The 16,793-nt window shown below is 27.0% G+C and overlaps 1 protein-coding gene across 1 annotated transcript; it reads left to right on the forward strand.

Annotated features, from left to right (window-relative positions):
- The first annotated feature begins 13,280 nt into the window (after nt 1–13,280).
- On the forward strand, nt 13,281–15,338 carry LOC110632455 (40S ribosomal protein S4-1). The gene is made up of 5 exons (XM_021780690.2): nt 13,281–13,438; nt 13,756–13,833; nt 13,922–14,102; nt 14,449–14,546; nt 14,726–15,338. Exons 1-5 carry the CDS (start codon nt 13,436–13,438, stop codon nt 15,158–15,160), a joined length of 795 nt encoding a protein of 264 aa, XP_021636382.2. The 5' UTR covers nt 13,281–13,435; the 3' UTR covers nt 15,161–15,338.
- The last annotated feature ends 1,455 nt before the right edge of the window (nt 15,339–16,793 follow it).

Consider the following 16,793-nt stretch of genomic DNA (forward strand, 5'->3'; position numbering starts at 1 on the left):
CCATCCAAACAAGTAATTCATCCAACCAAAGCTCATCTAAATTAGTAGCTCATCCAGATAAGTAGCTCATCTAAATAGGTAGCTCATCCAAACACATCACTAAGGACAAGGCCTATAATTATGCATTTTGAATAGAAACATATCCCTTTGATTATGTTAGCTAATTATTACACAATTGACTTTTTATAACCAACCACCATTTAAAGCCTTTGTAAAGGAATCACATCATAATAATAATGTATGTTCTTCTCCCTAATCAATCTGAGACACTATTTTCTCATATTAGCTCTAACTTAAGCATAGGAGGGTCCTCACCAGGATCACCTTCGATGGACCTCTGACCCATTTGTTATCTATTTTACAGGTCTATATCTATAGGGAATTTTTATGGATTACATCACATATTGTTTGCATAATATTCCTCTACACTTTTTAACAATGCATTTGTAGTCATTTACATTTGGCAAACTAAATTTATTAATGAACGTAAACAAATTCATGTACTAATTAAAAAGCATATTTGAAGTCACATCTTTCTAATATTGCAAACAAATTCAAGTTTTAGTAATTTAGAAAGACTTGGTAATTATATTTAGGGCACTATAATCTGAGACCAAGATCTTGAAAGATTAATCCTTTAATAAATTAAATTTTTAAAAGGCCTATTGACTAAATAAATCTAAACCTTTATGTTGGTTGTTGATTATATCCAAAACTTTTAATTTTGGATAATTTAATCATAACCTTCAAAATTGAAGAATTTTTATCTAAAATTCAAAAACCAATTTGGGAATTTTGACTTTTTACAATTAAATTGTCATGTGGCATGCCATTTCACATTTTTTAATTTCATTTATTTGATTCATTTCTCTCTCTCCCTCTCTTTCTTTCTCTCTCCCTTGTAGTTCTCTGTCTCTCTCTCCCCCTCCCCTCTCTCTCTCATTCTCCCCCTCTCTCTCCCTTGTTCTCTCTCTCTCCCCCTCTCTTTCTCTACCTCTTTCTCTCTCTAAATAAAAGAGTAGCAATTTCTCACTAAGTGAGCTCGATTGTTCAGAAAAGAGAAAGAAGGCGAGAGAGAGAGAGAGAGAGAGAGAGAGAGAGAGAGAGATGAATCAAATAAAAAAAATTAAAAAATATGACGTGGCATATCACATGACAATTTAAGCGTAACAAGTCAAAATCCCCAAACTAGTTTTTGAATTTTGGATAAAAATTTTTTAATTTTGAAAATTGTGATTAAATTATCTAAAATTAAAAATTTTGGATATAATCAGCAACCAAGGTAAAGCATTGAATTTACTTCGCCAAAAGGCCTTTTTAGAAAACTTATACATAAAAAAGCAATCACATGAAATCCAGAATAAAAAAACAATGAGAGAAAATGACAAATAGAAAATCCTCAAATCATACATCGTATTACTACTCAAAATAATATGAGATAAATGGCAACTTCAAGATAAAATTAGAAAAGGAATCTACAAGATTACTGGACCCCCAAATTATGAATCCCAGTACGATAAAGGGGAACTAGAAAACCAATTTCTAATAGATAAATATCTTGAAGTTCATATTTATCTCAAACCAATTTCTTATAGAAAATAAATTAAGAATTAGATAGAGGAACAACATGAAACTAGACAAAAAGGGAAAGCCTATTGAAAAATACAAGCAAACTTCTAAATCATAGCTACACCAGAATTGAACAAGAACCCTCCATTAACCAATATAATAAAGAGTAGAATGGTTATTGACCATTTTAAAATTCTTATCATTTTAAAATTTTATTTTTTATTTTCTATTTAAATTTACTATTAGAATTATGACTTAAAATCCTAGTGAAATTTAGAGAGAGACATTTTCTTAATTTGAGGAGAAGAAATATTCATCAATAAAATGGAGAAATATTTCCTATATATAAGGGTGAGCACTTTTCAGTTATAACTGAAAAATCGAATCGAACTGAACCAATTCTGTTATTTCATTTCAGTTAATTAATCTATTTGGTTGGGTTCGATTATTAATTTTAGGAAATCTCAGTTTTCAGTTCAGTTTAGCTCTGTTTGGTTAATTAACCAAAATTAATGGAAAAAACCAAACCAACTGATTTAACTCAATAATTAAGTATTGCGTTTTGAGCAGGGTATATATGTATATTAAACTAAACCCTAAGCCTAATTTTAGGCACTCTTTGTCTCCTCCCAACCTAGCAGCCCTCCTCTCAAATTCACAGCACCCTTCTCCTCCCCCTTTCCTTAAGGCCTCTTTGGTTTAACTGTTAGAAGTAGCTAATAACTGATGGCTAATAGTTATTACTGTTGACTGATAGTTGATGGCTTATAGTTGATAATAACTTATTTACGTTAAGTGTTTAATAAAACTATATATAACTGTTACTATTAATGAGTAAAATGACTAATAAGGGTATATATAATATTTTTATTTTACTATTAAAATAAATTATTATTAATTTATTATAACATATAATTTTTTATTAAAATAATCATATAATTATTAATTTAATATATCATATTATTTATTATTATTAAAATAAATATATACTTATTGATTTATTATATCATATTATTTATTATATAAATAAATAAAATTAAATAATAAAAAATATAAGTATAAAATAATTCATTATTTTAAATGCACTATATATAATTTAAATTTAAAATAGTAGTAAATAACATTTATTATTAAAAATTAAAATCATTGTTGTGGATTCGCAGGTTGAGGTGTTCAAGGTATCAAGATGAATACATTTTTATATTTATAAATTATATTTGAAGTATGTATCATTAAACTCATTCCAAAAATATAATAATTTTTTTAATATCTTAAAATTTGGTTATAGAATTGAACATCATAAGTTTTATTGGACGTATGGGTAAAGGTTATTTTTGTCAAACAATGAAAAGAATTATACAATTGTTCATAAACAGCTCTATAATTAGAGTTGATACAAACAACAGCTGATAGACATCCTATTAGTTGTCTATCAGCCAACTATTATGTTTTTTTAAATTTTACCAAACACCTAAGTTCAACTGTTTAGATGTCTATCAGCAATCAGCTGTATCCAGCGGCTGAACCAAATACCCTTTTATTCTTCTTCTTCTTCTTCTTCTTTGATTTGTTCTACTTAAATTTGTATTGCCAACACCCAGTTTCAGTCAACAATGTTACCACAAACTTGGACTCTTAGTCTCAGTCACTGTCGTCATCATCACACCAATCGCAAGCTTACAGCATGTTTGAATCATGAATGATTGAGTAGTTGTTGAGATTATTGTTTGGCATTTGTATTGGTTCTGATTGTTTGGGTTTAATCTCAATTTTATTTATTTTTTTATTCTAATATTATTATCGAGATTCTGGGTTCTGATTGTTTGAGATCTTTAGTTGGGATTTGATTGTTTACTTCTATTGTTTTGAGATTATGAGATTGTGGCCATCTTTATTACTTTGGCTGATTTTTCTTTGGTTGGTTCTCTATTTGTTGCTATGAAATGGCTATTTTTCTTTCCCTTTGGTTGATTCTAGTCATCTCTTTATTTGTTAAGTGTTATTGAGGGTAAATTTCAATAACTATCCCTGAACTTATATAGTTATAACATTACAGTCCTTAAACTTTAAAATATAACATAAAACCCCCTAAACTTTCAAATTTTGCACAGTAAAATCCCCTCTAACTTTCAATTACTGATTTTTCAGTTGAAAACTGATGTGAACAGCTCCCGCATGGCTCTTAGTTAATATTTCTCTCTCCTCTCTTATTCAAATTGTAAAATTATTCTCTCTGCACCTGAAAAATCATTCTGTTTACAGTGAGAAAAAAGATTCAAATTACACATAACTTGAGAGAGAAAAGAAAAATATTGACTAAGCTCCACACTAGAACTGTTCAGGTCAGTGTCTAACTGAAAAACTGATAATTAGAGGTTAGAGAGATTTTACTGTGCAAATTTTGAAAGTTGAAGGGGTTTTATGTTACATTTTTAAGTTGAAGGACTATAATGTTATACTGGATAAATTCAGGGACGGTTGTTAAAATTTATCCGTGTTGTTGATGTTGAATTTGTACGGTATGGACAAGTATTTTTTTTTTTAAACAGTATGTACTGCTTTTATATAGTATGTTGATGTTGAATTTTGATAAATTCAGTTTTTTTTAAATTGAATTGAACCACTGATATTTATCGGTTCGATTTGATTTAATTATTCCTTAATTATCGGTTCAGTTCGGTCTAGATTTCATAGCTTTCAGTTTTTTGGTTTTTCTTGTTCATTTCAGTTTAGAACCGAAGCAACTTTCTAAATTGAGTAGGACTCCTAACCAGATTAGGATTGAAGGAATTAATAATATAAATAGGAGAATGGTAAATAGGTTATTTGGCTTTGCCCATAGGGAGTGGCTTTGCCTATGGAGAAAGGTTGCCTTGCCAATTGCTGAGAGTTTAGCTCTGCCCATTGTAGTAGAGAGAGACTTCGGCCTAAAGTGGAGAAAAGACATAAAATTCAAGAGGAAGAAATTCTTGTTCATTAATGAGATGGCTCTTGCCCATGTAGTTGAAGACATCCTTTGTGATATAATAGTTAAAGTAATAAATATATTGGGTTATGTCTAAAGGAGACTGAGAGAACTAACTTATGTATTTACTATGAGCAGTTATTTACTGTGGGTCCTTTTGGGTGTAAGTGGGTTGATGGGTAATATAATTTTGAATTTGTAATAATGATTTATTATTGATTATAGTGGAAGATAGCATGCTCATAGACGTAACCCTCTATTGAGAGGGTGAACCACGTAAATATTAGTGTTTTGTGTATTGCTTTATTTTTTTACAATTTACACACTTTTGTGGTGCACAACAATTGATATCAGAGCATGGAAATGATCTTGGTGAGTTTGGTTGAAGGTGGAGCAATTATGACATGTAGAAGTTACACATGCAACATGGAAGATGCAAGCTCAAGGTAGTGAAAAGTTAAAATTAAGGTGGAGCTCTTAATGCAAAATCAAGAAAATTGATGATGCGAAGATTTTTTGAAGAAAGAATCAAGTTACACTCAAGATGAAGATTGAGGAACGGAGATTTGAAATATTCAAGCTCAAGCATAAAGATTTGATGACATCCAAGAATTTGAGGTATGCAATGGTTAATGGATTTTGAGTCAAGATGGAGATTATTAGAATTATAAGTCAAAATCCTAGTGGGATTTGGAAAGAGATCTTTTTCTAATTTGAGTGGAAGAAATATTTCTCAATAGGATGGAAGAATATTTCTTGTATAGAGTAAAACTCTTATTTTAGTATTATTCCTAATCATACCCACACAAAATAAAGAACATAAAATTTAACTTAGTTTGACATAAGCCTACTCTGCTAACAAATCCACCATAAAAAAAAATAATAATAATTATATAACCACTAAATTATTTTTCTCTCTCATAAAACACTCAAAGAAACTCACAATTTGCCTTACTCAATTCGTGCACTGCATCTCTTCCTCTACACAACTTATGGCCACGTATAACACCTATTCATATGGCCCATATCAAAGTCCATGTGGGAACTGTCTTCCACATCCTAGTCAAAATCAATTTTGACCGAATTAAAGCAAGTTCTTCTTTTTTTTTTTAATTTAATTTTCTTCTAAATAACATTCTAACTTCTAATTAAATATTAACTCTAGACTTCCTATTTAATCTAAACTTCTAATTAATTTCAATTCCTAATTCTAATTAAACTTAGACTCTAACATTTACCTACTAAATTCTTTTTAGTCGATATATTTTATCATTGGCTACTATTTTTGTTATCATTCTTTGGTGCTAATTTTACCCACTAAATAATGTAGTCGGTAAATTATCTGCCGGTAATCAATCAGTATTTTAGCTGGTAAAAATTAATTTAAATTTTAGTTCTCTTAAAACTCCTTTTTAGTCTATAATTACCAACCAAAATTATGTGGTCAGTAATTTTCATAGCTATTTTTTTTTTTGGACGAGGAAAATGTTTCCCACCTCGCATTCTCATAATTCGCATCGCATAATAATATATTATTTTTTATTAAAAAAATAATTTATTTCTATGTATTTATATATTTAAATATTATAATTTTAATAAAAAAATATAGATATATTATTAAGATTATGTATAAAAACTATATTTCTAACTCATAATTTGCTTTTTAATAAATAAATTTATAATACACATTAATAAATTAAAATAAAAAAATTAAAAATTAAAAATTAAAGTCTTTCAGGAAAATCTGTCTCGCCCCACTCTTTGGCGAAAAAGTCCTGCCTCGACCCCAAACTTCTTTGGAGTGGGAATGATCCCTACCATTATCATTCCTATGAAAAAGTATTCAATAGCTAGTTGTTCGTTCAGTAGAAAAATAAATGATGGTTTCGTGGACATTGTTATGAAATATTTTGGAATTAGATTGGTCCCTTTTATTGTATTTAATATAAAAGCATGGAATTATTTAATTTAAATTTGTATTAAATTGCTAATAGGCTTAGTTTAGTTAATCTTTCTACACTTTGTTAATCTCTCGATTTAGAGTGTTTCAATCTACTTCTAAAATTATTTATTATTATTGTGAGAAAAAGAGAGAACTCTCGCTGGCTGTGTGGCTTATCAATAATAACGGGCTCATTATGTCTCCATTGAATTAAAAAAATTGTATTGAATTATTAATATTATTTAATAATATTGTAGGAGTAATTTTAGTGATAGCCATTCTATAAAAAGATTTATTGTAAGTTTTAGTAACTTTAAATTTATCCAAATTTACATTAAAAAAAATATATATCCGAATTTTAGAGTCAGTGCAGCCCATAAATAATGATCAAATTGATAAAATAACAGTTTTTTGTCAAAATTATATATATAAGCAAAATTTAATTGTAATAATTAGATTTCTCATTATTAAATTTTTTTAATTTGTAAATTTAAAATTAAATAATACCTATTAACTTAAATCATCAAATTAATTAGGCTTTTAATTTAAAATCAATTAGTCAATATCTCTGATTGTCAGAAAATTACACAAACACACTCTTAGTGTAACGTCCTCACTTTAGCTAGTCCGTACATTCTACTGTTCTAGTGACTGATGTCTGTCCGGACAGTTAGAATATTTAGAACTATATGTAAATTAGAGTGAGGAGTCATAAATAAATCAAATAATGACAAGAAAAATTAAGGAAAATTTTAAGTAATGAAATGCACTAAGGTTAAATGAGCCGTGACTCCAGCGATAGGTGACTTAACGAGAAGCGATTGTAAGGACAATTGCCGACCCTAGACCCGTAAGGAAACCCTGTGAAATAATTTTTGAAACTTCAGTGAAGAATTATTGAGGCTTAGATGACAATAGAATGCCAAGAAAAGCTAAGAAAAAAAAATTAAAAGAAATGGATAAATTTTGACAACCGTTCCTAAATTTATCTAGTATAATATTATAGTTCTTTAACTTAAAAATGTAACATAAAATCCCTTCAACTTTCAAATTTTATACAGTAAAATCTTTCTAACCTCTAATTATAGGTTTTTCAGTTAGACACTGACTTGAATAGTTCTAGCGTAGAGCTTAATCAATATTTCTCTTTTATCTCTCAAGTTATATGTTAATTAAATCCTTTTTCTCACTGTAAACAAAATGATTTTTCAGGTGCAGAGAGAATAATTTTACAGTTTGAATAAGAGAGGAGAGAGAAATATTGACTAAGAGCTATGTGGGAGCTATTCACATCAGTTTTCAACTGAAAAATCAGTAATTGAAAGTTAGAGAGATTTTACTGTGTAAAATTTGAAAGTTTATGGGGTTTTATGTTATGTTTTAAAGTTTAAGGACTTTAATGTTATAACCATATAAGTTCAAGGATAGTTATTAAAATTTACCCTAAAAGAAAGACTTTTTAGATATTAAAGAAAAAGGCAAACCAAAAACTCGGTAAGATTGAAAATTCGGTCAATGAAATTTTGAAGTCCCACATTGACTAATAATGAAATTTATTAAGTCATAAAACTAAATTAGTTTAATTAATTGAGATTATAAAAATTAAATATAATTAAATAAATAGTAAAACTAAAATGATTAGGAAATTCAAGGTAATTACAAAATTGTCATTTCTCTTTAATTACAAGTATGCCATTATGTTATTAAATAATATAAATATCATTAAAAAGGCAAAAAAATCAGAAAATTTGGTCTTCTTCCAGCAGCTAGCCATCCATAATTCTCTCTCTCCCTCACCCATTTTCTTTCCTCCATTGTTACACAATTCAAGCTCTAAAACTCTAGTCTCCCACCACCAAACTTGTAGGAAATTGAGAGAAAAACTGATCTTGAGCATCAATTTGAAGAATTCAGCCAAGAAAAGAAGGGAATTTGGAGCATTTGGGCAACAAGGAATTCTACTGAAAGAGGAACCAAGAAGGGATTCAAGCTTTGGTTGATTGGAAGGGTGAATTGAGGTTGATTGAACCTAGAAAACAAGTTTAGTTCTATTAGATCTTTTGGATTTTGAAATTTTAGCAAATTGAGTTAGGGTTTTCTGAATTTGGGGATTTGAATTCTTATGATTTAGTTGATGTATTTAAGCCTAAATTAAGAATATTTGGCATGTGTTTGTTGATATATATTGATAAGATAACAAAATAATTAAAGGTATGTAAGGTTGTGCAATGAGACTGATTCTGGATAGCTTGTGTCCAAAGTGTTCAATTGGTCATAACTTGAGCTATGTTACTCCAATTGGTGCAAGGCTAATTGGAAGTGAAATTTAAGACCTTAAACCACATCTTTTATGAAGGGACACTACCCAGAAAACTAACTTAAAATGACCTAAAATCTGCCCGAATCTGGGTAACCAAAAATCTGGAGCTGGAAATTGACTATATAAATAGTGTTAGTTCATATGGCCATAACTCTGTCTAGAGAGGTCCAAGTGACCTGATTTTTATGGCCATGGAAAGCTTAGACAATGTAGAATAACTTTTATGAATAACAGAAACCCAAATTTTAATCATAACCTATTCGAATTTTTAGTCAAAGTCAGGACACTAAAACTGCCAAAACCAAATTTACCCAAAAATTCTGGGCAATAACTAATCTGGTCAGCTTAGTAAAAATGGAATAACTTGAGCTACAAAGCTGCAAATGGAGTGATTCAAAAAGGAAATTAAAGAAGACACATTAAGAAACAACTTTGATGAAGAGAGTTAAGCCAAATTTTCACTGTAGAAAGGTCCAATAGAATAGTAAACATAAGTGACCAAAACTGAAAATTTGAAATAACTTCCATTGGCCTTTGAATTGAATTTGGCAACCAATGCCAACACATATAACATCAAAATGTGGTATATTGGTGTAACTAGAATTAGCAAACCTATTATTTAAGAAAAAATCAATATTTATGTATGAATAGTAAGGCGAATAGTAACCACCAAACACTAAGTGCAAAGAACTAAAAAAAAAAAAACAACTTTGTTAATATGCTCTAGTATGCCTAGAATGATTGGTGTAGATAGGTTGGTATGTCAATAGGGTTCCGATAGCTGTATTGCATATGGCTTTTATGCCATTTCGTGATTCATGGCTTTAGTGCCATTTAGTGATGTTATGGCTTTTGGCCATTTTGATACTTTTGATATATTTGGCTTTACGCCTGATGATTACTATGGCTTGTTAGCCATTCTGTTGCACACCTGGAGACACTTTGTGACTGATAGTGTGATGGCCCGAGGTACTTGGTATCATTTATCCAATCCAGTCAACTAGTATAGATTACTTGGGCAATGAAAATAAGTCTTGATGAATTTGTAACCATGAAATGAACATAAAAGTCATAAAATTAAGGATATTACAAATAATTATCAAAAATTTCAGTCTAGATAAATTATCAGTATAATTTCTTGTATTTATTTATTTAGTTTATTTTTATTTTATATTGGCACCACTAAGCTTTATGCTTAGCGCGTCACTGTTTGCCACGCGTAGGTACTGGAGATTTGGACAGAGAGCCCAGTAGACCATAGACTGGGAGTTAGAAGTTTTTTATTTGCATTCAGGTCCCAAGTATCACTTTCTCAGCAGTGCATATTTTGGTAGAATCCACCAGCTTGTATTTTATTTTTTTATCTTTGTAATTAAATTTTGGACATGTAAGGTATATTATCAAAATTTTACATGTACATTATTGTAAATTAATGAAGTTTGTAATTATATATATAAATTGTATATGAATGAAAATGTGATGGAGATTCCATATGGATTCTGGTGATTGAAATTTATTGATGTTCTGAATGAGAAAATGAATTTGAGAATATATATGGAAATAATTGTTTCACACAGGTGGGGAATCATCAAGTATTAATAAATTAGAGGAAACTCCATCAATTTCTCCGGTAAATAAATTGATCCAAATTAATAAAATAAATGTAAATAATAAGAAATTTAATAAGTTAAGTTAAGATGCTCCGGCACTGAGTGTGATATACCTTACTCGACTGCACTGCAGACGGGTGAGGGGTGTCACACTTAGTGTTTTGATAATATTATATATTGAATCCCTAAGATAATATTTTGAACTACATTTTAGTTCTTAAATTCAAATAAACAACTTTTAATCCTTGAAAAATTAAAAATGTTATTTCATCTAAAAGATGATAAATTAAAATGTAATAAAAAAATTAAATATATATTTTATTCAAATTAAAATACTAATGTAATTTATTTTTAAAAAAAAATTGTAAATGTGTATTTTATTAAAATGAATCAGAATTTTTCTATTTAATCTCTAAAAAAACAATTTGATAAATTAACAGAAGTATCATTCTATGCATAAATTAATGCTATATTTGGATTGAGGGATTTGAGCTATAAATTTAAATATAGACTAAATACATTATTTTAATATTTTAAAAAAAATAAATTTAAATTTATTCTAAATTTCATATATTATTCATGATAAATTTAAAAATTAAAAATTAAAAATAACTGATTTTACTTGTTATTTCAAATGTTTGATTTAAAATTTAAAAATTTAAAAATTTTTTATTTGATTAACAATAAAAATTTTCACAAAAAAGCCCAGAAGCCGCATACTATGTATATTTAATTGTGGTAGAGTATATTTAAAATAATAAGTTGCAGTTATTTTAAATTTTTAGTTTTACTATTTTTTTAAAATGTGCATTGCATGTTTTTTGCATCGTTGTATGTATTCATAATTTAATATTTTTATATATTATTAATTATTAATTTTTTTTATAATATAATATTATTATAATATATTAATTTGTATTATGATAATATAGTAATTTTTTATTTTTTGTGATATTTATGTTGTATATGCACTTATATTTTTAGATTAAATTAATAAAAATAAAAATATATTGATGCAAATAAGAAATTATACATGTAAAATTTATAATGATAGATTTATTATTATAATATAATTTTATAATTATAAGTGTTTTATAAATATATAACTTTAACTATTTATTATTTTATTAGTCTATAAGTGTTGAGCTTATTAAGGCTAATTAGTTTTTACTATTTATAATTTTTATAAAATTAATATAATTAATGTGAAAAATTTAAACTTTTTTCTATACACATAACAGTAAAATAAATTCAATTTGGTATAATTTCATATAATATTGATTTTTTTTATTTTTAGTTATTTTTTATTTTATTTTTTTATTTTATTTGATAAAATTAATTGTACATATCTATATCAATAAGTATCAATATTATTAATTTTTTATTTGATATATAATATTTTACATATTTTTATATTTTTTATGGTATGTAGAAAAACTTTAAAATTAAAATTGAAAAATATATTGATATCGATAAATTATTTATAAATAATAAATTAATAATTAAAATTTTTTTATAAAAAATCGATGCTAATAGAATAAAAACACTGATATTAATATATTATTATTTTTAATTAAAATAATTACAGTGAAAAATGTATAGACAATTATTCGATTTACAATAAAATCTTTTGTCAAACTAACTTATAATATATTTTTAAGTTAAATTTTTCATAATTATTGTATTAAGAGTAAATATCAAATTTTAATTAAAAAAAGTTGTTAAATCCATATAAATAAAAAAAAATTTAAATGATGTAATGCAATTATTCATATAAAAATTGTGACTTTTGTTAATCAAATTATCAATTTATGTTTATATTTAAATATAAATTTATTAAATTAAAATAATAATTTTATATTTAAAATATAATTTCTAATTCTTTTTATACATATTCGCTATTTACCAAATTAGTATAACATTATAACATTAAAAAATTTAATTTTTTTATAAATATTGACATTAATACTTTTAAACTTTTAATAATGTAATATTTTTAAATAAAAAAAATAATATTATATCATCCTATTAATTGTATTAATTTTATAATTAAATTCAAATTTAACATATTCTATTAGTTATTAATTTTTTAAATAATATATTTTTATCTCTTTAAATATTTTTTCTCATATATATAATATAATTTTTATACTTTATACACAATTATATATTATTTAAAACATTTAAATTTATATAATTTTAATATATATTATATGCTAATTAAATATTTTTTTACAAGTCAACAAATATGATTTTTTTATAAGCTTTATATACATAGAGAGAGATATATATATAAAGCTTATCAATTAGTAGTATTTACATAATATTCATAAATTTAATTTTAATTAAAACTAATTTATATATTAATTTAATAATTAAAATTTTCAAAAATATATCTATAATTAAGAAAAAATATAAATTTATTTTATATGAATTTTTTTAATAAATATAAATATTTTTTAATAAACTTATAAGAAATTAAATTAAATGAAAATTTTAAAAATATTAATAAAATATTTTATATATTTAGTTGGCAAAAATTAATTTTTTTTATTTTTTTATTTAAAAGAAAATATAGTTATATTAAAATAATTTTACATATTCATTAAAAAGTTATTTATATAAATAAAATATTTTTTTATAAATAATATAAATCATAAAGATATTTTTATAAAATTTTATTTAAATTATATTATAATAAAATTTTAATTAAATAGATTTTAAATATAAATAATATTAAAAATTTTAAATTTATATAAACTTTAAAATTAAATTAAATATTAAAAAATATTATTATAAATATCATAAATAATAAAAGAAAATTTAGTTAAAACTCTACACATTTATATGTTATATAGGTTGTTTGGATTTAAATTTAATAAAATAAAAAATAAAAACAAATAAAAAAACAAACAGTTTATTAGGGATTGGGAGAAGAAGGTTTGGAATATATTTAAAATCACACGGCCGCAGTTTCTGTTCTTGGGACTCAGCAGAGCAACTCAGAGGAAGGAGAAGGCCTTTAGAAAATGGTAAAATTTCTACATCTCTTCGTTTCGCTTCCTCCTGTACTTGAAATTCATCCTTCCGTTTCCTTTCATCATGAAATTTCTTATCTTTTGCTGAGAAAATTTATGACTAATTCTTGAATCTTGTAATTACTTGATGCTTTCGTTTCTTGAATTTGTTTCTTCTAGGATGGATTCTCAAGTATTTTGTACATTTTGTACGTTTATTTGAATTATTAAACTGCTGGTTCAGTTACTGATTGCTTGAAAATTTATTAGAATCTTAAACTTACAAATTGCTGGAAATTTCCATTGAATCTTTACTTTCTTGTGCATTTCAGGCAAGAGGGCTGAAGAAACACTTGAAGAGGCTTAATGCCCCAAAGCACTGGATGCTTGACAAACTTGGTGGTGCATTTGTATGTTGACTAAACCTTGTGCTTTTTTATGATTGCTGCCTGATCTCTCTTTCTTTGAATTTATATTGTTTTATGATTTGCTGTGCAGGCCCCCAAACCATCATCTGGACCTCACAAGTCAAGGGAATGTTTACCTTTGATCCTTATTCTGCGAAACAGGTTGAAATATGCTCTCACATATCGTGAAGTTATTGCTATATTGATGCAGCGACATGTTCTTGTTGATGGGAAGGTTAGGACGGATAAGACGTACCCTGCGGGTTTCATGGGTCTGTTACTTCATCTTCATCATTATAAGCTATTTTTTTAATTTACTTTTATTGTTCAAAAGGGAGTAAACTTTAATTGCTTTTCTTTATGAATTGGGGCTTGGGGGATATCTGGTTATAGGCAATGAGTGATTTGAGCTGCTAAAATGTTTGGCCTAATAAGAAATTTGAGATCTGGTATACAGACTATTCTTTGTTTGGAGGTGGTTATTACATGTGATTACCATTGAGGGCACCATTTTGTCCATTCTGTTAAACTAATGCGATCACTTCTTTATGCATTTTCCTCCTTGAATGATCTAATCTTCTTTTGTATCATATTCTGTGTTTTGTCCTCTATTGACAGATGTTGTGTCAATTCCCAAGACAAATGAGAACTTTCGCCTCCTTTATGACACTAAAGGCCGCTTCCGTCTCCACTCCGTTAGAGATGATGAGGCCAAGGTTATTTTTCTTATTGCTTATGTGTGAATTTTTTTTTTCCTTTAATTACATTTTGCATTGTTGTTTTCATTATCAAAATGCAATGAATTATATCAGTATGTGGTGTTTGTCACGTTTGCGTGATGGACTGATAGTGCATGACTTCTTGTCAATGCCATTTATTGGTTAATGTTTTGCAGTTCAAGCTTTGCAAAGTCCGATCTGTTCAGTTTGGCCAAAAGGGTATACCCTTCCTAAACACCTATGATGGGCGTACCATCCGTTACCCAGATCCACTCATCAAGGCTAATGACACCATCAAGCTAGACCTAGAGAGTAACAAGATTACAGACTTCATCAAGTTTGATGTGGGAAATGTTGTCATGGTCACTGGAGGAAGAAATAGGGGACGTGTTGGAATTATAAAGAACAGGGAGAAGCACAAGGGGAGTTTCGAGACAATTCACATTCAAGATGCCACTGGTAATGAATTTGCCACTCGTTTGGGCAATGTCTTCACTATTGGAAAGGGTAACAAACCTTGGGTGTCTCTCCCCAAGGGCAAGGGTATTAAGTTGTCGATCATTGAGGAGGCTAGGAAGAGGCTTGCAGCAGCAGCCCAAACTGTCGGGTAAAAATTGGCTAAATTATTTTGTCTTGGAGCTTACTGATTTTGGATAAGGAAAATTTCTAGTTGCTTTCTGCTAGGTGCACAAGAAGTAATGCTTTAATTATGGGACAATTTAGAACTATCTTTGTCTCAATTTAACTATATTTGAATTTCAATTGTAGTCGCAATTATTTGTCTTGTTATTGTGCTGAAATTACCCTATATGTTTGTGAGTATTACTGGAGTGTGTTTGAGATTACTGTTTAAAGTACAATTACAATCTGAAAGACGTTACATAAGAACCTAGCATAAAATGTTCTGTGCGAAATAACAAGTTTGCAACGGCAATTTATGCACAAAATTCATTTTGCAGCTTATGGTGTACATTTTCAATTAAAGTATATGCAGTGGTAGATGTCTTCGGCGTTTGTAATTCTTCTTTTTGGCAATGGAGTTTAGACAGTATTAAAAATTAATTTAAAATTAAATTTAATCATTTTTAATCATAAAATTATAATATTTATTTCAATAATATTTGAAAATACTATTTTTTTAGAAAGAGTTTTTTTTTTTTTCTCTCCTCAGCCACCATTTCAAATATGATTTGCTGGCCAAAATAAATATTCCACAGAACCTTCAAGAAGAAAACATGCATTATTATATTGTGAAATTCAATTGTTAATCTAATATTTGAATATTTAGTTTAAATAAAAATTTATTTATAAGTTTTAATAATAATTTTATAAAATTTATAATAACTAAATTAAATTTCATTAAAATTAATAGAATTTGTAAAAAAATTTTAAATTTTGAGTTATAAAATTATTTTCTTATTATATATCATTCTATTTTATTTTTTCTTCTCATTTACGTTTTCTTATTTATCTATATGATAGATATATACAGACACAAATAAATATAGATACATGTATGGTCACAAATACTTAAACATTGATACAAACACAAAAACAAGCACACGCACAAACACAAGCAAACATAGACATGGACGCGAAAACAGACATAAACACAAACATACACAAACATATAGATAGACACGACATAGAACAAGAATAGACACAAACACGAACACAGGCATAAATACATACACGAATATATCGAAACATACACAAACGCACCCCATACATAGAAGAATAAGACACTGAGAAAAATAAGCAAACACAGATACAAATAAGAACAAAAACAAATACAAAAATAAACATAAAAACAAACATAGACAAAAAGATAAACGCAAATAAATACAAACACAAACGCACACAAATATAAATAAACAAACATAAATGCAGACATAGACAAACACAGACAAGACAGACAAGCACAAATATACACATAGATAAACATGCATAAAGATTAGTATAGACACAAACACAAACATAAATAAAAAGAAGCAGACACCGACACATACAAACGTAGATAGATAAATACAAATACAGACATAGATATAAATATAAAAGAAAAATATTGACAGACATAAATACAGAAATAGACAATACAAATAAATACAAACGTAGATATATAAACACAGACGAAAATACAGACAGACATATATAGACATAGACAAATAAATATAGACACAAACAGACATGCATACAAACATAAATACATATATGAATGTAAACAAATAGACAGATAAAAATACA

Source organism: Hevea brasiliensis, chromosome 4 (genome assembly GCF_030052815.1).
Source record: "Hevea brasiliensis isolate MT/VB/25A 57/8 chromosome 4, ASM3005281v1, whole genome shotgun sequence".
NCBI lineage: Eukaryota > Viridiplantae > Streptophyta > Magnoliopsida > Malpighiales > Euphorbiaceae > Hevea > Hevea brasiliensis.